Source organism: Trichechus manatus, unplaced genomic scaffold, assembly GCF_000243295.1.
Source record: "Trichechus manatus latirostris isolate Lorelei unplaced genomic scaffold, TriManLat1.0 scaffold00174, whole genome shotgun sequence".
NCBI lineage: Eukaryota > Metazoa > Chordata > Mammalia > Sirenia > Trichechidae > Trichechus > Trichechus manatus.
Window position 1 is genome coordinate 3,833,484 of NW_004444110.1, and position 21,845 is coordinate 3,855,328.

Consider the following 21,845-nt stretch of genomic DNA (forward strand, 5'->3'; position numbering starts at 1 on the left):
TACTGAGGAACAACCCTGTAATTGTAAAATTAACAGAAAATACCGTTGGCCTTTTCAGAAACCTCACTGGAGCATACATATCTATACATGCTACTGTGTTCTGGAGAGGAAAACAGGTCATGAAGAAGTGAGTGAAGAACACACAGACATTTTTAGAAAACGATCATGTTTGTAGTAACCAAAAACCCAAACCTGTTGCTGCTGAGTTGATTCCAACTCATAGCAACCCTATAGGTCAGAGTAGAACTGCCCCATAGGGTTTCCAAGGAGTGGCTGGTAGATTCGAACTGCTACCTTTTGGTTTGCAGCCGAGCTCTTAATCACTACATCACCAGGGTTTCCCATGTTTGTAATAAAACCTAAAAAATGTCAAATATAAAATGGCCATATTCTGACCATTAAAGAAGCATATATGCACACAATGTATTATTGGATTATTGCAATTCTCAGTTATGAAACCTGAGATGTGAGCTATATTATCAGTCAGGAGAAAAGAAAAAAAGAAAAAGAACATTAAATCTGTATCAAAGCTTTAAGAAGATAAAAGGACTAATCTTTTTAACACTTTCCTTTGGACATTTTCTACCTAATGTTTTTCTTTGTAAAGTGTTTCCAAATCATTTGCTTAGTATTTACTTAAACTAACTTCTTTAAAAAAAGAAAACAAAAAACACCTAACTTAAGCAAGTCATGCATGCTCTGCAGCTCCAAGCATAAAATTCAAACAAGATATCCTCTGTAAAGCAAATATATTTATTATGCATTTTCATATACATAGGGATTTTTGCATAATATAATACAAGGAATATAATAAAACTTTTACAATGTGAAATTCAATGTACAGTTTAGGCTATTTACAGACCTCAAACCAAAAAAGAAAGCTTTTGTCTGCAACTACATTTGCTGAGAAGTGTAAATGGAGGACATTAAGCACAACAAACATTTGCATAGCCAAAATAATATTGAGAAAAGTACTTACTCCTGTTTTTTAAGTAGTGAACTCTTTTTAGTGAGGATTCCGGTTGGGGTGGAGAGGGGGCGAGGGACAAAAGACAGGGATGTACGCTGCAGCACACACTAAAGAGTTCTGGTCAATTTTCCTTCCAAGACCTTTCCAACAAACCTTCAGATTTTTATTTTTAATTACTGTATTTTATCACTTCCCTTATTATCAACTCATGACTTTTATGGAATGGGAACAGATGCAAAGTTATAAACATGTTATAAGCACATGGCATCATAGTTGTATAGTGGCAACAGCTGATTTACAAAATTTAAACATTTTCATTTCAAAAATAGCTATTTAGGAGTTTTATACCTGGGGGACTAGATTTGTTCTTCTTAATGGAACAGAAGGCATTTTCAGTCATGACATTCAATCCCCCAGAGAAACCAGTAAGCAAGGCAGGGCATCGCCAGCACCCTCATCATCCGTATCCTAACTGAAAGCCATTTAGGACCTATTCTAAAAAATAATTTCTATAAAAACATCCAGAGGAACACTTACTTTTGATAACCATGTTTTTCCAACAGCTTCTCTTCCTACCAACTGTTTCAAGTGTATATACTATGGATATGAAAACATTCAGCTCTTTGAAAAACATAAATCCCTTATGTAACGAGTCATATCTCTGCCCTTTGGCCACAAGGTGCATTTTTGTAACAAACAATAAAATTAAATAAATATAATTCCAATAATTCAAGGTTAACAGAAAAACTGGCAGCTTTCAGGGTTCTTTCTGAAGAAAAATACACCTAATAAGAAATTAGAATTTCATCTTCTACAGTGTTGTAAATGTACTGTATTTGAGACACGATTAAAACTAGTTTAATAGGATGTGTTCATATTTATTAAAAGAATCACTGAAACTCTTAAGGCTACTTTGCAAGAGTTCTATTAAGTGTATCTAATAAATGTCCCATAGGGACAAGAATTCAATACTTGAAACATTCACATTCGAGTTATCAGTATTGCCATGTCACCTTAATATTGACTGAATTTACCTTCTATTCCTGATTATGACATATCAATGACATAAACAAAATGGGTTTTGCTGACTTTAAAGAAAAGCCTTACACTAAGATTCAAGTGGAGTATTTGCCACAACAAATCACACATTTCTGTGTATAATGCTTCACGTGTCCTTCATATACGAAGATGACATTACTGACCTCTGTTATTATGTCATATTACAAAGATTTTTCTAGTAGTAGCAATGGTTTTGTGCTGAATCTCCAAATTTTTTCTTCATTCCTCCTTATCGACAGCACATGGAAAGAATAGTTTTTGTTTTTCAAGATTAACAGGGCTCATTCAAAGATCAAACCCCACAACCTCGGCTTCTAAACAATTGTGCTTATCTTCCCAGACATACACACACCAACCCATCTAAAGTTAGAGCCACTGGTTTGGAGTGCATCCAGGGGGCCAAGGCTGTGGGTCACATGCTCAGCTGAACCAGTCAACTTCGCTTTTTTCGGTCAGAGACTTCACCCTTAACCCTGGCACTGAGCCACCCTGCATGCAAACTGTCAAAAGAATGGGGAAGAGTATGTAAATAGAAAAGTGCAAATCCATCACTATTATTTATCAAATAATAAAAAAAATACATGTGTGCTATGACTGATGGGTTAGTGGTATAACCTGTGAAGGACAGCACATATTATTTTGTTAAGAATCATCATCCAACTAAACCATTAAAACTGATCCAACTGACTTTGAGCAGGGGCTCTTTTGGTCATGCAATGATTTACAAAATAAAAACAGCTGAGACAGAAACCAGCATTAATATTTATAATGGTAAATTACATTTTCTTAACTGGAAGGACGAGAGAAATAAGGGTCAATGAACTCTTCAGGGATCCCAAATCTACCCTCAGATAGCTGTACTGCCCTCTGCACACACGTGCAACTGAGGCACAGATTTTTCCCCGAGAATTTTCACGCCTCAGGAATGACGGTCTGTCTTCTTGGAGGTGGAATGACAAGTGAGTGGAAGGTGAAGTAGCATCCCAGCGAACGAAACAGAACTTTGTTCTGCCTGCTGTCTGCTGTTTGTTTCTTTCCATTTTGGACACTCTCAGCAGAGATGAGGATTCTACTGGGAAAATCCAGACTTAAAAACTACTTAGAGTAGCTCCCTAAAAATACTAGAATTTAAAAAAAAAAAAAAAAAAATCTGTCAATAAACCATTTTTTACCTCAATATGGCATTTATATAGAAACTTACTTTTATCCAATGCAGAAGGTGTAGTGAACATAAAACGGTTGCGAAATTTATTTTATTGAGCAACATTATTTTTAAAGATACAAGAAACAGTCCATACACTACAACAATGCAAACGTGACTGAAACAATATGCTTAAGTTTCTTTTGCCATAAAAAGAAAAAAAAATAAATACAAAGAACACTGCCTTTTCACATATACTTGACCATGGCACACGAGCATGTATCAACTCTTAACTTAAAATACTTTACTCAGAATTTTTTTTAGCTTTTATCAGGGAACTGCAGTATATATCTGCATTAAAAAAAAAAAAAAAAGTGCTTATTCTTGTGTAGTAAATACAAAGCACACAAAATGAAATTTCTGAAGCACAGAGGGTTACACTGAGAAGGCAGCCTTACTATGTAGGCACAGTAATTAAGGTAACTGTACTGCAGATATCACATTCTTCATTTTTTTTTCAGCAAATCAACAGGCATTTTATGTTTTCATCCAGTAACTGAAGCACCACTCCAATCACAATGTCTTCTGTTTCACAGAACAGGAAACTAATGATGCAAAAGTTAAAAAAAGTTAGATTAATATCTGTATTGTACTTACTGTATAACTACCAATAGTTTTAAGACCTTATATAAGAATATATACATACGTATGCACTCATAAATGTCTGTACGTAGACATATGCATGTATGTGTATGTGTGCATATGTATATATATATTTTGCTACATAAAGCACAAAGTGATCTTGCCTATTAGAGATTCATTATTCAACTTATGAGTCACTTCTAAAGCTTCCACAAAATGTTTACTTTAATTCATGTTTGTTTTACTGTTTAATACATATACTTACACTTTGCTTTTACAAAAAGTACGATCAGAACTAAATAACTTTAAAATAAATCACACTGGACAATTAACTACCTAATAAAATTATTTTTGAATTAAGATTTGCCTGGTCTTTCCTAGATTCACATGAAGCATGTTTATTATTAGAAGATATATAGGGAATTTATTTATAATGATGTTTCACCTAAAGTATATTCCCAAAGACAGAAGAAATACATGTGAGAAATTTCAGTTTGCTAAAAGAAAGTGCAATTGTGTTAGAAGCAGAAAAATGGTTAAGTGAAATAAACAGACTTGTAGTACAACCTTGCAAAGATTGCTAACGAGATCTTCCGATTTATCTCCAGTATAGGAAATCTGCTTCTGAAAAAAAATCCATAATATAAAAACTATGTACCTAACTATTTTCTCATAAACTTCCTCAATATAATTAGTGATGCATTGTGTGGTGGGGAGGAAAGATGTTTTCATTTAATAAGTAGGAATATTTTAGGGTTTATACGTTTAATTCTTTAATCTAAATCTAACGGGCTCTAAATACCCATCTTCCAATACGTCCATTTATCATTTTTCCACACTTATTCCTGCTGTGTGGAAATACTACCTGGGGAATTCTTAAAAGAGATCTGTCATAATAAAAATCACCTCTTGTTGGTTAAGTCTTTGACTTCTTCTAGGGTGAAAAGGAAGGAAATTAATTTTACCTACTATCTACTAAAGTGCTGCATAATTTTATTCAAATCAAGATGAATATTACAGGGATAACCCGTTCCTCTGTCACCATCAAAGATCTTTTAAGAGGGGGAAATGATTGAATAGGAAGTAATTCTTAATCTGGGATCCATGAATAGTATATTCATTCATTCATTCATTCACTTAATCAACAAATTTTACTGATTATGACCATAGATCCAAGCACTATTCCAAGTACACGGTATAGCAGAAAACAGATAAAAATCCTACCCTCACTAAGCTTACGCTTTAGTTGGGGAAGACAAATAATAAACATAATAAATAAGTAAAACATATAAAGTATGTAAAATAACAAGTGCTTTGTATAAAACAAACCAGGAATGGGGAAAAGGAGTGGTGTGGATGGGAGAATTCAAATGTTAAGAGTATCAGATGACACCTGGATAGAGATGAGAAGGTGAGGGGTGAATAACAGGGAAGAGAGTCCTCTAACATAGAGGGAACTATATATAGTTTTGGTATTCTTTACATGGATGAAGTTTTACCTTTTATAATGGTGTTTCCTTCTTGTAGTTGAAGCTAGGGTCAGAACCCTCAATCTGAAGCTTCAGGGCTTGTTTAAGGCTTAATTCTGTCTCTGAGGAAGGATACCCTTCTAACACTTCCTGATGCCCTCTATCTTGTATTGTTCGTGGGACTGAAACTCTGCCAAGAAAAACCTGGTTGCTTTGAAGATGATAATTTGGATTTGTCATTATTCCGTTTCTCTTCTTCTGTTCCCCACTTTGTTGGTGAATAAGAAACTGCTGTTGAGAACGACCAATTTCCTGCTGATTTGAAGGTACCATAATTTTGCACTGAGAGTCTGCTGGCATTTGTTTAGGTGGTACACTAGTCCCACAGTTGGCTGTGGGTCCTCTCTTATCAAATTGAGTCATTTCGTATTCTAAAACCTTTGGCTGTGAAGAATTGCTCTGTTTAGATTTTTTCCCAGCAGGCCCTGGTTTGCTGGAATTTTCTGATTTCCCTCCTTTATTTGCTTTCGTTGACTTCAAACTGGGCTTTACTTGACTCCACTCAAACTCACTACTCGGTGAATTATGACTCTGTCCTAAGGACTGTGTTGTGGAAGATGGGGAAACAATTGACTGTCGACTTCTACTGCGTGGCAATGAATGCTGCTGAATTTGTTCTGTGAATGACAAGTTATGAAAGCTATCAATGGGCACTGTTTGAGCTGTTGCTGTAGATGAAGTGGTTCTCAAAGAAGAATTTTTTGAGCTTTTCAGGGAATTGTTTGACAGTGAGGACTTCTGACGATCAACTGTAGAATCTGGAGATTCTGAAGGAGAACTGAATGCATGGGCTGGCCCATTAGGTAAACCACGCAATGAAGGCTGCATATCCCCTCCACCAGTGCTACCAGAGCTATTTGATTTAATTGTTAAGGACTGCATTTTTGAAGACGCTGATTGGAGAGGTTTTTGCTCCATTGTGTGAACAGGAGATGGAGAACAACCATTCAAACTAGCCGCACCATATTTTTCTAATAATTTAATTATTTGGGAATGTCCATTTTTGGCTGCAACACGCATAGCAGTGCGTCCAAATTGATCAGCATGGTTTGGATCAGCACTGTGCTCTAATAAAACCTGCACAACATCAATGTGCCCTTCCTGGGCCGCAATACAGAGTGCAGTTGCACCTTGATTACACGTATGGTCGACGACGGCACCATGCTCAATCAGAAGCTGAACCACTTTCACATGGCCTTGCCAGGCAGCAGACTGCAAAGCAGATCGCTTTTCGTTGTCTGCAGCATTGACATCAGCATGGTAGGTTATCAGAACCTGCACCATTTCCAAGTGGCCTTGCCAGCAGGAAACGTGAAGTGCTGTCCTTCCTTCAGCATCACTTGCTTCTACATTTGCACCATTTTCTAAAAAATACTCAGCCATTGTAAGTTGGTTTTCTAAGGCCAAAATATAAAGTGTAGGTCTACCATCAGCATCTTTGTAGTTAACATCAGCTCCATGGCTAAAAAGTAATTCAACAATGTCTCTGTGTCCTTCTAAGGCAGCCACCCGCAGTGCATTTCTTCCATCATAACCTCTTTGATCAATGTTGGATTTATTTTCTAATAATATTTGAACACAATCATAATGACCCTCTTGTGAAGCTAATATGAAAGGTATTCTCCCATCATTATCAATCTCATTTGTTCTAGCACCTTGCTCAATAAGTGCTTCACATATTAATCTGTGACCTTCAAAAGCTGCCATGTGCAAAGGTGTCCATCCAGCATCATCTCTGTGATTTTCATCTAACCCTCTATCCAGTAAAGTACGTACCACTTCAACATTTCCTTGTGCTGAAGCTATGCTGAGGACTGTCCTACCTTCACTATCAATACTATCCACAGCTGCACCCCAAAACAAAAGTGTATTTACAACGGAAGCATGACCCATAGATGCTGCTGCTAAAAGGGGTGTGCGACCATTGTTATCTGTGTGATCTACGTCTGCTCCACCCTCTAGAAGCAAGTCAACCACATCAACATGTCCTTCATACGCAGCTACCAGCAGTGGAGTCATGCCATCTTTATCACAATGATCTACTTCAGCACCTCGATCGATGAGAAGGCTAACAACTGATGCGTGCCCTTTACTTGCAGGCACACAAAGCGCAGCCACAGAAAGCGCAGTCCTGCCGTCAACATCCTCATGATTTACTTCTGCTCCATGGTCCAGTAGGTGTTCCACAATCTCTCTATGTCCCATGTATGCTGCTGCTATCAAAGCAGTTCTACCTTCATTATCAGCTTTGTTGACTTCAGCACCATGTTGCAGCAAATTCAGTACAATATCCTCATGTCCTCCCCATGCTGCTGCTCTTAAAGCTGTTCGGCTATCAGCATCTGCACAATCCACTTTTACACCAGCATAAAGTAGGGCAGAAACGACTTCAGTATGGCCACCCCAAGCAGCAGATCTTAATGCTGTCCAACCATCTTGATCAGTATGATTAATATTTGCTCCACACCCAATCAAACAATTAACCACCTTGGTATGTCCTTGTCTAGCGGCTAGGGTGAGTGGTGTATGTCCATGAGCATCTTCTATCTCTAAGTCCGCTCCCCTAGAGACAAGTAAATTCACTACATCAAGATTGCCACTGTATGCAGCATTAGCCAGTAATGTTCTCCCATTTGAATCACACTGATTTACTGAAGCTCCGTTATCTAATAATGTCCGGATGGAATCTTCTCTTTCTAAGGCTTGTCTGACTATGCACGATGTGCGATCATCTTCACTGTTGACGTGAGCACCAGCTTTAACCAACAGCTGTAGAACTTCTTGTTCCTTGGGTATTAAAGTAGACAGAGAGTCTCTGACAGGTGTACCATTCCATATCATCCACAGAGCTAACTCAGCTGTTTCTAACTGTAAGTTTGAATTAATTAAGTGCAATGCAAATTCTTGTGCTTCCAATGGTGTTAAATTCTTGGCTTGACAGGTATAACTCATAGCCAACATTCTGTGTCCTTCTGCTGCGTTACATAAATATTTCTGAGTACAGTGTTTCACATCCAGAAGCCACTCTGCAAAACTATAGTGAAACAGTATTTTAGTGTTTCCTAGTCCATCAACAAGAAGTTTGGAGAGGACATCTAATTTGCGTTGGAAGTCTTCCAAGGTTAATGACATATTTTTAGTCCATACTGCATGATATAATTCCGTGCTGGTCAAAGGTCGACAGGCTGCAAGAATAACATTCAAAATAGGCTGAACCTTTGCAAACTGTTTTCTTACAAAAAGTCTTTGACACAGCCAGAGATACAGACCATTCAGAGTTCCTGGAATATCACGGATCTCTCTTAACATAATAAAATTTTCTACAACTCCATCTAGAACCCGTTCTAGATAAAGAAAGCATCCACTGCTCTTAATGTGCAGTTGATTTAACATCTCTGCGGTTTCTTTTGTGAGGTGTTGTCGCAAAGCTTCTTCTTGATCTAAACGATGAAGAATGTACTGTTGGACATCCTTGACAATATATGCCTTCCGAAGGTCATCTAAACTTATTTTTCGAAAACCTAGAGAAGAAACAAAGAAGTAGGTGTCATCAGTGGTAAATTATTATAGAAGTTGTCATATATTCAAAAAGAACATCTTCAGTGTCCTGATTTTCAGGAAAAAAAAATTACTAGTGAACAAATCAATTAATAATACCCATTAGTATGTAAATTGAAGGAGCCCTGGTGGTGCAGTAGTTAAGTGCGCCACTGCTGACTGAAAGGTTGGCGGTTTGAACCCACCAGCCATTCCGCAGGAGAAAGATGCGGCAGTCTGCTTCCCTAAAATCTGCAGCCTTGGAAACCCTATGGGGCAGTTCTACTCTATACTACGGGTCATTATAAGTTGAAATCGACTCAACGGCAACGGGTTTAGTATGTAAATCAAACAGTTTTTCCCATTTCTGATAAAAAAAAAATTGATAGCAGATGAACTATTTTATTTTCCTATCTACAAATGGAACTATTTCTTACTCTTTAAGTGGCTCAGTGCTCCTCTCAACTTCAGAAATACGAGATACTAAGCATTAGACAATCTTACATATCCACGAAAACACCTTGTTAAGATTTCCTGAACTCCCTAACGATTAAAAAGTTTTTTTGTTTTTAAAGGTTGATCTTTTTCATATGATTAATTTATATATTTACACTCCTACATTTGAATATACACTAGGTTTAATTATGGGATTGAATATTTCATTCAATTAGAACACCACCCATCATTATTGTTTATATTACTTTACATACTATTAAATACAATCTCAGATTGTCAATAAATAGCTTGAACCATTTTAAATGCAACTAGGTCAGATATTATTAACAATTCTTCAGCAATGTAAAAATAAAGCAACTTAAGAAAATTCGAACCACTTTAAAAATATACTAGTTACACCTATTCGAAACTCACTTTAAGTTCTTTAAAGGGAACCATAATTTCATTTTCTGAAGGGAGGTGGCACCATGATTTTTATTAAACAATTGTGCATTCACCTTACTGAAGAAAAAACTGCTCAATGAGTGAATTCACGTAAGAGATGTAAAACTAGAAATTCCGCATTGATTAGTCGTTTTATACTGAGCAATAATGCTTTACTCAATTAAATAAATCAAACATATATATATGTATATATATTACCGACTATACGTCAGGGACTTTTAATTTTGTGATGAGAAGCTGGTGAGGAATTTTGACCAAGGCAATTAAGACTGACCATATTTGCATTTTGAAAGACCATTCTAATATCACTAAAGGTAGATACAGAAGGGCTGGAGTTACATAAAACGTTTCAGAGGGGTTGTGATAAAATCTAGATGAGATAATGAAGGCCCTGAACTACTGTGGCAGTTGCAGCAGCAAGGACAAAAACAAAGCATGGATTTGAGAACAGTTAAGGGCTTGGCTGCTAACCAAAAGGTCATCAGTTCAAATTCACCAGTCGCTCCTTGGAAATCCTATGGGGAAGTTCTAATCTGTCCTATAGGGTCACTATGAGTCGGAATCGACTCTATGGCATCAGGTTGGTAATACGAAGATGGAAAGAGAAAAGGAGGAGTCAAAGTTGACGTTAATGTCTGAGTTGGCCAAAAGAATGGAAAACTTGATCACTGAAAGATAAATAATAACTTCAGAGAGAAACCGATAAATTCAGCTTTGTAATACTAACTTTGAGGTGCTTAGGTGGACAAAGCCCCTTTTGGGTGGGTTCAAACCACCAACTTGCTGACTAGTAGCAGAGTGCTTAACCATTTGTGCTATCCTAACATATGTTAAAAGAGCCCTGGTGGCACAGTGGTTAAAGCACTCAGCTGCTAACCGGTAGTTCGGTGGTTCTAACCCACCAGCCACTCTCCAGAAGAAAGATGCAGCAGTCTGCTTCCGTAAAGATTACAGCCTTGGAAACCCTATGGGGGCAGTTCTGCTTTGTCCAATAGGGTCGCTATGAGTTGGAAAGGACTCAGCAGTGGGTTTGGAACATATATTAGGCCTTTGGGTAGCACACACAGCTTTAAACACACATACACACACATATATTCAGAGAGAGAGAGAGGCTATCCTTACCAAGTCTAGGCAGAACTAAGTGGGATATTAAAAATATAAGGAGCATAAAATTATTACAATTTTGGTATTTTGTTTACCGTTGCATCTTCAAAAAGCTAAACTGAGTACAATTTCTGAACAGAAAACTATTTTGTAAAACTCGACAATTATCCTTCAAATAACTTTCTAATTAGCAAATACCTTAAGTCTCATTTATTATGCATTCATTGGTTCAAATAATCTAAAATGATAATATATAGCCTTAAGATCTGTACAAAACAAAAGAACGACTGACCATCCCAGTCCCTTTCCATACTTCTGCATTCTGTAAATGTTTTCAATGATATTTCACTTTATATCTAACAGGAGTTCAAATATCTCTCTCTCTGATGTATTAAATCTTCTTACATATCATAACAAATCAGTCCCAAATGTTGTTCCTGGCATCCCAGTGAGTTACAAAATCATTTGAAAGAATGTTTCTGGTCACACATCAAGTTAAAAAGAATATTATTTTTTCAACCTTGATACATTCAATTTACCTACTTTATAATTTTTATTTTCTACTTTGTTTTAATCACACTAAAAAATCTCAAGTTTATCAGACAATTTTAATTTACCTTTAATAAATTTTCTATGTATACACAACTCATCATTAAATCCTTAACACAAATAATTTCAAAAGAAAAATTTCAATTTTGAAAAAAGACACTCCTGACCTAAGAAGGAAGTAAACATGGCTAGAAACTTGTAGCAATCTATATTTACCAGTGTTATAAAACGACTTGCTTTCAAAACTTCGTGTGTTTATACATTCATTAAAACAATTTAAGTTGGAAAAGGGAAAATACTTGGCATGCTAATTTAAAAAGTTATTTTTAAAAATGATACTATCCTACATTTATATAGCATTTTACAGCTCCTGAATCGATCTTGTACATACTTTCTGATTTACATGAAAGATCACATAAGCTATTATAAATATCTATAATTTAAATCTAATTAACCAAGATATTATGATGGAAACCTTGAGATAATTTAGAAGCTAGATTAAATCTCCACAGGAACAAGTTCAGTTTCTGAGAAGAGAATGAAACTATTCAACATTCACTGAGATTCAACTATTTTTAAGGCAGCATTTTAAGTACATCTCATAGATAACTTCATTTTATGTCAAACCCATGTTAAGTCTCCCTATCTAAAAATGAGGAAGTTAAAGCTCAGAAAGGTTATACAAATTGCACAAAGTCACATAGCTAGTAAAGGATAGCACCAGAATTCTGACTGTTTTGTTTGACTTTGAACTTTGTTCTTTTTATTAAGATGGGAATGTGAATAGAAAGCTGTCAAAGAGAATATGTGAACGTGACCGGGGGGAGGTAGACACATAGAATTCTAAAAGAAAATAAGTAGAGAATTTCACAGACAGTAGGTACAAAATGTTTGCAAATTAAACAATAACGCTTCTCCAAATCTAACTACTTAATAATATGAATTTGAATAGAGGAAATTATTATGTTCACCACAAACAGTAGTTATCTGTTTATTAAAACAGAACTAAAAATATCTGTTGACCAACAATTTGAATATCTTGAGTTAAAGTTATTGAAAATAATTATATTTAAAAAATTGCAACTTTTGACCCAATATCCATATAATTCCCTTTCCATGAACATGCACACTTTAAATTATTGCTATCAAAGCAGATTTTCATTTTTTCACTTCAGTATGAAAAGGCTAAAATGTTCAAAATTTCTCAGGGAATAAAAACATGCTTTACTAAAATGTGGAACTGCTTCTCTGTTGGACCAATTCTCAATTTTTAAAAATATTTCTCAGAATATGAGACTACTTAGTGCTGGTGAAATTACAATGACAGAGATGATAGGACTTGTGCCAGTATTCACAAACTGATGCTCACTGAGACTATTTACTGACCCGCAGGGGCAACAGATATGAAAATAAAACCTAAAGCACTACGACAAGAAGAAAGGTGAGTGAATTCTGGCACATTAGTATGATAAATTATGTAGCCATTGAAATAGTCATTAAAAAGAAAATGAAGCAACACTAAAAAGGCTTACATAATGCTCAATTTAAAAAGCACGAAATCAAATTGTCACAAAGTATGATCTTAACTAGGTAGAGCAAAATACACGGAATTTAACACAAAGTGTAAAGAATGGTTAATTATCACTTTATCTCTGAATGTTGGAGTATTTGTGAATGTTATCGTTTTTAAAATCTTCCATAGGAAGCATATCTTACATTTATAATCAGATAAAATAGACATACATAAAAATCTTCAAAAATCTTTGAGGGTTAATGTTTTGTACACAAAATGTTTTCAAATGGGCTGCTATATTTTTCGGTCCTACAACAAGGCCTAATAGCTATTAGCCTATAATTATAGCCTCATGTGTAGCCAAAATTTTGTATAAGTGCCAAAGTGATTTTCATTAAATCAACTCTTAACTAATGAAATGCTACTGGTCATTATAGTAAATACATGAGGAAAGGGAAAAAATCTCTTTCCAAAATGTTAAATTCTTAGATATAACTTGGTGAAACTGATTTAGACAGTAAAAATCTTCATGTTACCACCTACGGTGATGTACCTGCCAACTCTAATTTTGAATGCAAACATCTCAAATAAAACATAAGCAAAAAGAAATGTATAGGACATACACAAGAAAAACTGAGAAAAACTTGAATAAATGAAGAAATAGGCTATGTTCATGAAAGGAGAGAAGGCATATTTTAAATATGTCAAACTTTTCCTAATTTAAAATAAAAGTTTAAACAAAATCTTAATGAGTTTTATTTGTTCATTTATATCTTGTTAAAATTTTTTAAAAATATGCTATTTATCTGGAGGAATAAAGGTAAAAACATAATTTAGATACACTTCAAAAGAATTAGTATAATTAAAAGAAGTTTAATAGTTGCAAAGAATGACAGAATATGAAATAGCCTTAATATATATAAAGATCTCTTTAAAATTTGATAAGAAAATCACCAGTGTGGATAAAAACATAAGTAAAGGTCAGAGGCAATAATTCACGGGGAAAAAGACAAATTGATAAAAACAAAATAAAAGGGAAAGCATCCAATTGTAAACGAGAAGTGCAAACAAAATGAGATACCATTTTTCATACATAAAATTGGCAAAGATTAAAGAGAGACATAATTTAATGCAGTTGGAAATACAGAGAAACCAATACTCTCGGAAAGGAACAAATCTTTCTAGAAAGCAATGTGACAGTATGTACTAATAGCTTTAGAAATATTATTAAATTTTAGCCCACAGTTCCTATCTAGAACTCTACGGAAATCTCTTCAAAGGAGACATAGACAAATGCTTCGATACAGTCCAGTATTTTTTTATGACAAACAACGTTTCGGGGGAGGAGTAGGGTAAAGGAGTCTGACTGTAATCCTGTTCCTTCTGATTCCAAGTTCTATGTTTTTTCCACCCAGATACAGTTCAAGGAAAATAAAAATTCATTTATTCATTCTCCAGAAAATAACTGAATGACAGCTTTGCTTGAAGCTGTTCTAGATTCTGGGCAGATATAGCAAAGGAGAAGGCAGGCAAAATTCCTATTCTCATGGAGGCTATATCGTAGTGGAGGAGACGGACAAGTAAACAAATATAAATACATTTTAAATAATAATAAGATAAAGGAAGAAAATAAAATATGATACAGACAGTGTGTGTAATTAGGTTGCTGGTGTTGTTGTTAGGTGCCTTCGAGCTGGTTCTGACTCACAGCGACCCTAATTACAACAGAATGAAACACTGCCCAGTCCTGTGCCATTCTCAGAATCACTGCTGTGTTTGAGCCCATTGTTACAGCCACTGTGTCAATCCATTTCACTGAGGGTCTTCCTCTTTTTCACTGATCCTCTACTTAAATGAGCATGATGTCCTCCAGGGACTGGTCCCTCCTGATCACATGTCCAAAGGAAGTGAGACAAAGTCTCACCACCCTTGCTTCTAAGGAGCATTCTGGCTGTACTTCTTCCAAGACAGATTTGTTCTTTCTTCTGGCAGTCCGTGGTATATTCAATATTCTTCACCAACACTGTAATTCAAAAATGTCAATTCTTCTTCGGTCTTCCTTATAACACAGCAATTCCAAGTCTAGGTTTATACAGTAAACCTTCAACACATGTGCACAAGGAGACATGTACAAGAATGTTCACGAAGCATTTTTTGAAACAGTAAAAAACTGAAAACAATCTAAATGTCCATGAATAGGATAATGGAAAAATAGAGATTTACTCACGGAAAGGAATACTATACAGCAGTTAAAAACAATGAACTGGATTTATAAGCAGTAATAAGAATAGGGCTTAAAAATAAGATTAGCTAAAAAAAGAGTATGATAATGGTAAGAATAATAACAGCAGCAATGTATTTACAAAGCACTTAATATATATAAGGCATTGCTGTAAGTACATCAAACATATTTGTTATTTAATACAAAAATCTTATGAGAAAAGTAACATTATAATCCCCATTTTATAGAAGAGGAAACTGAGAAACAAAGTTTAAGTAAATTGCCTAAGATCACACAGCCAGTGAGTGGTAGAACTAAGATGGTATGTGTAGTGTTTCATGTATGTAAACTATAAAAATACACAGTATGTAAATACGAGTTGAAAGGATATAAAATTATCTAATGATACTGGTTGCCTCTAATGAGGAAGAGAAAGAAACGAGAGGACATAGAAGGCCAAAAAGGGCTTCAATTTTATCTGTGCCTGGCATGTTAACTGTTACATAAGTATTACCAATTATCATTTTAAGGAGTCCCCGGGTGGTACAAACAGCTACGCACTCAACTACCAACCAAAAGTCTGGCAGTTCGACCCCACTCAGAGGAGCTTCAGAATAAAGGTCTGGTGATCTGCTTCCCAAAGGTCAAACCCTTGAAAACTCTACGGAGCGCAGATCTACCCCACAACACATGGGGTTGCCATGAGTTGGAATCAACTCAACAGCAACCGATATGCTTTCTTGGTTTTTTTTTTTTTGGTATTATTATTTTAACTGCAAACCTTTTATCAACTACATTTTTATCGATAACTACAAAAAAGAATACTATACAAGGAAATCAAAAGTGCTGCCTTTATCAGCAGAGTCAACTGATAAGGAAAATAAAGCTGGTTACAGGAAATCATTTTAACAAATTAGTAAGTTTCCACTATATTATAAAACATATAGAACTATTTAAAAGTAATGCAGTTAACTATTTATTATCATTCAACTGTAATATAAACTGTGTGACTCCTCTTATTTCTGATGATGTACTTTTATATACTATATAGACTGTTCTCTCATATTGAAAAAAGGTTAAGAAAAGGGTATATTTTAAGAGATGTCCTGCAGGACTGCTGACAGTCTCCCTTCTCTCACCAAGAAAAATGCATCAACTACCACTGTCTCAAAAACAGGCATCTTTTTTACTTTCAAGACGCTCAGTCTAGTTCAAGGAAATACCATAAGCTGATCATGGTACGATAGCAAAATAACTGAAGACGCATAGACATGTAGCAGCTAATATGGCATGAAATACCCCTACCCTTTACTAAGGACATTTAGGAAAAGAATCTTGAAAAAAATGTAATGTTTAAATGATCTTAAAATATTCTATGGCTTTTTTTACATGTAACTAACAAACGCAAAAGGTGAGGTTGGGAATAGCTGGTAGAAGAAGCAGAAGCAACAATCAGACTTCCAACTGTGTACTTTCCTCTAACAAAGAGACACATCACTGAAAGACCCTTGAGGATGGCAGTAAGTAATTATGCTTACCAGTAAACATTTTAGTGACAGCCTTACTCTGTTTTCGGGCAGAACAGAGAAGCAACAGCCATGGTGGAAAGAACTCATGGTGACCAGCTAAAAGCTCTGCAACAGTCCCAGACAAGCTGGTAGACGTTTGTTCACCTTCAGTAATGTTACACCCTTCATCGACAGAATCAACAAGTAGATAGAGGCTTTGCTGGGGAGGCTTCATTCCCAAAAGAGGGAGCAGAACACACCTGTAAAACACATCCACAGGAGCATTTTGAATGTCAATGTCTATGATGTTACGATTTATTATTCAAACATTAGTATTACTAATTATAAATACATTCTAAGAAAAAAATCAAGGTTTTAGAATAAAAATATTGTACAAGTTTCAATTCCTCATTTTAAAGTGAGTACTCATCTTAGTTTACATTTCCACTAAGAACATTTTCCACAATAAAATGTTTGTGTATATTAACAATTTAGCATAATTAAAGAGAAGGACAGTAGGAACTCAAAGGAAACTAGAGTTCAATATTATATTCCCTTCCTAGTTTTGTGAGCCAATGATAAAAATCTTGAATTATTCACAAAATACACACGCAATTACAAATAAGGCTAAAATGTGTTGAAGAGAGGAAAAAAAAAAACAACTCTGGAGATCAACTTTAATGAAAAAAAGTTTTCTGAATTGTATCAGGGGTTGTAGAACCCACCCAGCGGCTCCGCAGGAGAAGACATGATGATCTGTTTCTGTAAAGATTAGAGCCGATAAAACCATATGGGGCAGTTCTACTGTCACATGGGTTCGCTACGAGTTAGAATTGACTCAACGGCACCCAAAAACAACAATACTGAATTTATAAAGTGTTTCATCATTTCTCTTATAAAACAATTGCACATTATACTAACTTATCACACACAGATTTTGAAAGACTGTAAAAAGATAGAAACTATAGTCCAGGTCCCATTTGATGTATCTTCAAATTTCAAAGTAAAGGATAAATTATTAGGTTTTATTACACTGAATAATGCATTTCCTACATATGTAACTTATATAGCAGTTGAATATAACCTTCTCAAAATTAAAACAATGCTCATTCAGTCTCAAGAAATATTAACTTGATGTGTGCCATATATCGAATATGACACTGAACAAAAAATAGTGAAGAACACAATCTACCCAGTTATGAAAACCAGAAATTTACAATCCTTTCTACGTCCCTCTTAACTTTAATCCTGTAGCCACCAGGATTCAGTTCATCATTATGTCCTATCAATCTCTTTCTAAAACTCTCTCAAACCCACCTCAGTCTCTAACATCATCACCCTAGTCCAAACTACCCTCATCTATTTCACCTGGACTATCATAAAAACGTACATGCCTTCAACTGCTCCCCTCCAATGAGTTCATACTGCAGCCAAAGTAACTTTTTTAAAATGTTACTCCAGCCACACTAGCCTTCTTTCAGTGACGTTTATTAGATATGATTACAGAAGACCTTTTCATGTGCAGTTTCAAAGTTGAATCTCATTTATATGCTTTCATAACATCAAATTTTTCTCCTTCACAGCATTATCAAATTTTCAATTTTATATTATTTATATCTATTTCTCCCTTTGGACTGTAACCATCATGAAAACAGAGAGTATGCTCATCAGTGTACCCTCAGAGCCTAGCATAGTGCCTTTCTCACAGTACATCCTAAATAAATACTTGCCAGTGTTGTAGTCTAGAATGGAAAACAAATAACTGCAATGCAGTGTCCTCAGTTCTATGATAAAAAGTTGTAAAGTTATTAATCTGGCAACTACATGGTCACTTAATCAAGGCAAGTGGGTAAAGGAGGCAGACTATGTCAGAAAAATATTGAAATATTAGGTGCTTATGGTGAACTAGGTTTTGAAGAACCATTACAATTCTCTAGGAAGATAAAAGGAAAGCAGGGCAATTCTGCAGAAGGAACATGCTAAGTATGGGGGGAAAAAAATCCTCACAACTGAACCAATAAGCAACATCATGATAAATGAAGAAAACACTGAAGTTGTCAAGGATTTAATTTTACTTGGAGCCACAACCAACGCCCATGGAAGCAGTAGTCAAGAAATCAAACAAGGTATTGCATACGGCAAATCTGCTGCAAAAGACCTCTTTAAAGTGTTCAAAAGCAAAGACGTTACTTTGAGGACTAAGGTGCACCTGACTTGAGCCGTGGTACTTTTAACTGCCTCATATGCATGTGAAAGCTGGACAATGAACAAAGAAGACCGAAGAAGAATTGATGCATTTGAATTATGACGCTGGCAAAGAATATTGAATATACCATGGACTGCCAGAAGAACGAACAAAACTGTCTTGGAGGAAGTATAGCCAGGATGCTCCTTAGAAGCGAGGATGGCAAGACTTCACCTCATGTTCTTTGGACATGTTGACAGGAGGGACCAGTCCCTGGAGAGGGACATCATGCTTGGTAAAGTAGAGGGTCAGCGAAAAACAGGCAGACCCTCAACGAGATGGACTGACACAGTGGCTGCAACAATGGGCTCAAGCATAACAACGATTGTGAAGATGGCGCAGGACCAGGCAGTGTTTCGTTCTGTTGTACATAGGGTTGCTATTAGTTGGAACTGACTCGACACCACCTAAAAAGTTTGGGAAAAATCTACTTTATTGTGCATTACAGATGTATTTCCACTGCTATGAACAGAAAGAAGGTTGGTGAAAAACCAGTAATGGCTTTATAGAATAATCAATGCCACTTCAGAGATAATAACACACTGCTATGGGAATACAGAGGAAGCTAACCTAACTTACTTTTGATAGTGATGGGGTGGGAGGAAGACGTCAGGGCAGTTGGGAACTAATGCTTTGTAAGGTAATAAGCCAGGAAAAGGAGCTAAGCCAGGAAAAAGAGGTAGCAGTAAGAGGAGGACACAGAAAACAATATAAAAATCTAGTAGAGGTTGACAGTACATGCAAAGGCTTGAAGAGGAGAAAGACCAGTGAACCAAGTGCAGAAGGAAAGAATTACAAAAATAAGTAAATGCTGAGCTTTGTAAGCTCTGCTACAAAATTTGGACCTTGCCCTAAGGAGGCAAAAAGAAAAGAAAATCTCTCTCTCTCTGTCACACACACACACACACACACACACAGTTGTTGTGTGCGATCAGGTCGATTCTGACTCATAGTGACCCTATAGGACAGAGCAAAACTGACTCTAGGGTTTCTTAGGCTGAAATCTTTACAGGAGCAGATCGCCGGGTCGTTTCTCCTGCAGAGCTGCTGGTAGGTTCAAACTGCTGACCTTTCAGTTAGTAGCTGAGCACATAACCACTATGCCACCAGGGCTCCTTATATACACATATATAAAAAACCAAACCAAACCCATTGCCAATGAGTCGATTCCGACTGAAAGGGACCCTATAAGACAGGGTAGAACTGCCCCATACAGTTTCCAAGGAGCAGCTGGTAGATTTGAACTGCCAACCTTTTGGTTAACAGCCGAGCTCTCAACCACTGCACCACCAGGGCTCCGTATACATGCATATTAACCCAAACCCATTGTTGTTGAGTTGACCCCAACTCATAGTGACCCTATAAGATAAAGCAGAATTGCCTCATAGTGTTTCTAAGGCTGCAATATTTATAGAAGCAGACTGCCACATCTTTCTCTTATGGAGTGGCTGGTAGGTTTGAACTGTCAACCTTTCGGCTAGCAGCCCAGGGCTTAACCAGCGCTTTAGCTGTTGTTGTAACACTTCAGAGAGGTCTTTTGCAGCAGATTTGCCCAATGCAGTGTGTCTTTTGATTTCCTGACTTCTGCTTCTGTGGGTGTTGACTGTGGATCCAAGAAAAACAAAATCCTTGACAACTTTTTCTCCGTTTATCATGATGTTGCTTATCGGTCCAGTTGTGAGGATTTTTGTTTTCTTTATGTTGAGGTGTAATCCATACTGAATGCTGTGGTCTTTGATCTTCATCAGTAAGTTCTTCAAGTCTTCTTCACTTTCAGCAAGCAAGGCTGTGTCATCTGCTAACGCAGTTTGTTAATGAGTCTTCCTCCAATCCTGATGCCCCGTTCTTCATGTAGTCCACCTTCTCGGATTATTTGTTCAGCATACACATTGAATAGGTATAGTGAAAGGATGCAACCCTGGGCACATCTTTCCTGACTTTAAACCACGCAATATCCCCTTGTTCTATCCAAACAACTGCCTCTTGATCCATGTACGGTTCCACATAAGCACAATTAAGTGTTCTGGAATTCCCATTCTTCGCAATGTTATCCATAATTCGTTAAGATCCACACAGTCGAATGCCTTTGCATAGTCAATAAAACATAGGTAAACATCCTTCTGGTATTCTCTGCTTTCAGCCAGGACCCATCTGACATCAGCAATGGCTCCAGCAATCCCTGGTTCCACGTTCTCTTCTGAATCCAGCTTGAATATCTGGCAGTTCCCTGTCGATCGTCTGCTGCAGCTGCTTATGAATGATCTTCAGCAAAGTTTTACTTGCGTGTGATATTAATGATATTGTTCAATAATTTCCCCATTCAGTTGGATCATCTTTCCTGGCAATAGGCATAAATATGGATTTCTTCCAGTCCATTGGCCAGGTAGCTGTCTTCTAAATTTCTTGGCATAGATGAGTGAGCACTTCCAGCGCTGCATCCATTTGTTGAAACCTCTCAATTGATATTCTGTCAATTCCTGGAGCCTTGTTTATCACCAATGCCTTCAGTGCAGCTTGGGCTTTTTCCTTCAGTACCATCGGTTCCTGATCATATGCTGCCTCTTGAAATGGTTGAACGTCGACCAATTCTTTTTGGAATAATGACTCTGTGTATTTCTTCCACCTTCCTTTGAAGCTTTCTACGTCGTTTAATCTTTTCCCCGAAGAATCCTTCCCTATTGCAACTCGAGGCTTGAATTTTTCCTTCAGTTCTTTCAGCTTGAGAAATGCTAAGCGTGTTTTTCCCTTTTGGTTTTCTATCTCCAGGTCTTTGCACGTGTCATTCTAATACTTTACTTTGTCTTCTCGAGCCAACCTTTGAAATCTTCTGTTCAGTTCTTTTACTTCATCATTTCTTCATTTTGCTTTAGCTACTCGACATTCAAGAGCAAGTTTCAGAGTCTCTTCTGACATCCATTTTGGTCTTT

General features: G+C 36.4%; 1 protein-coding gene across 1 annotated transcript in view; it reads right to left on the reverse strand.

The window, feature by feature from the left end:
• Positions 1–341: 341 nt before the first annotated feature.
• Positions 342–21,845, reverse strand: part of ANKRD50 (ankyrin repeat domain containing 50) — a 62,621-nt gene continuing 41,117 nt past the window's right edge. Inside the window, exons 3-5 of the mRNA XM_004386859.1 lie at positions 16,704–16,933; positions 5,312–8,862; positions 342–3,775 (exon numbers count right to left, since the gene is read on the reverse strand). Coding sequence (XP_004386916.1) covers positions 5,315–8,862; positions 16,704–16,933 — 3,778 coding nt within the window. The 3' untranslated portion in view covers positions 342–3,775; positions 5,312–5,314. The remainder of the gene's footprint in view (positions 3,776–5,311; positions 8,863–16,703; positions 16,934–21,845) is intronic.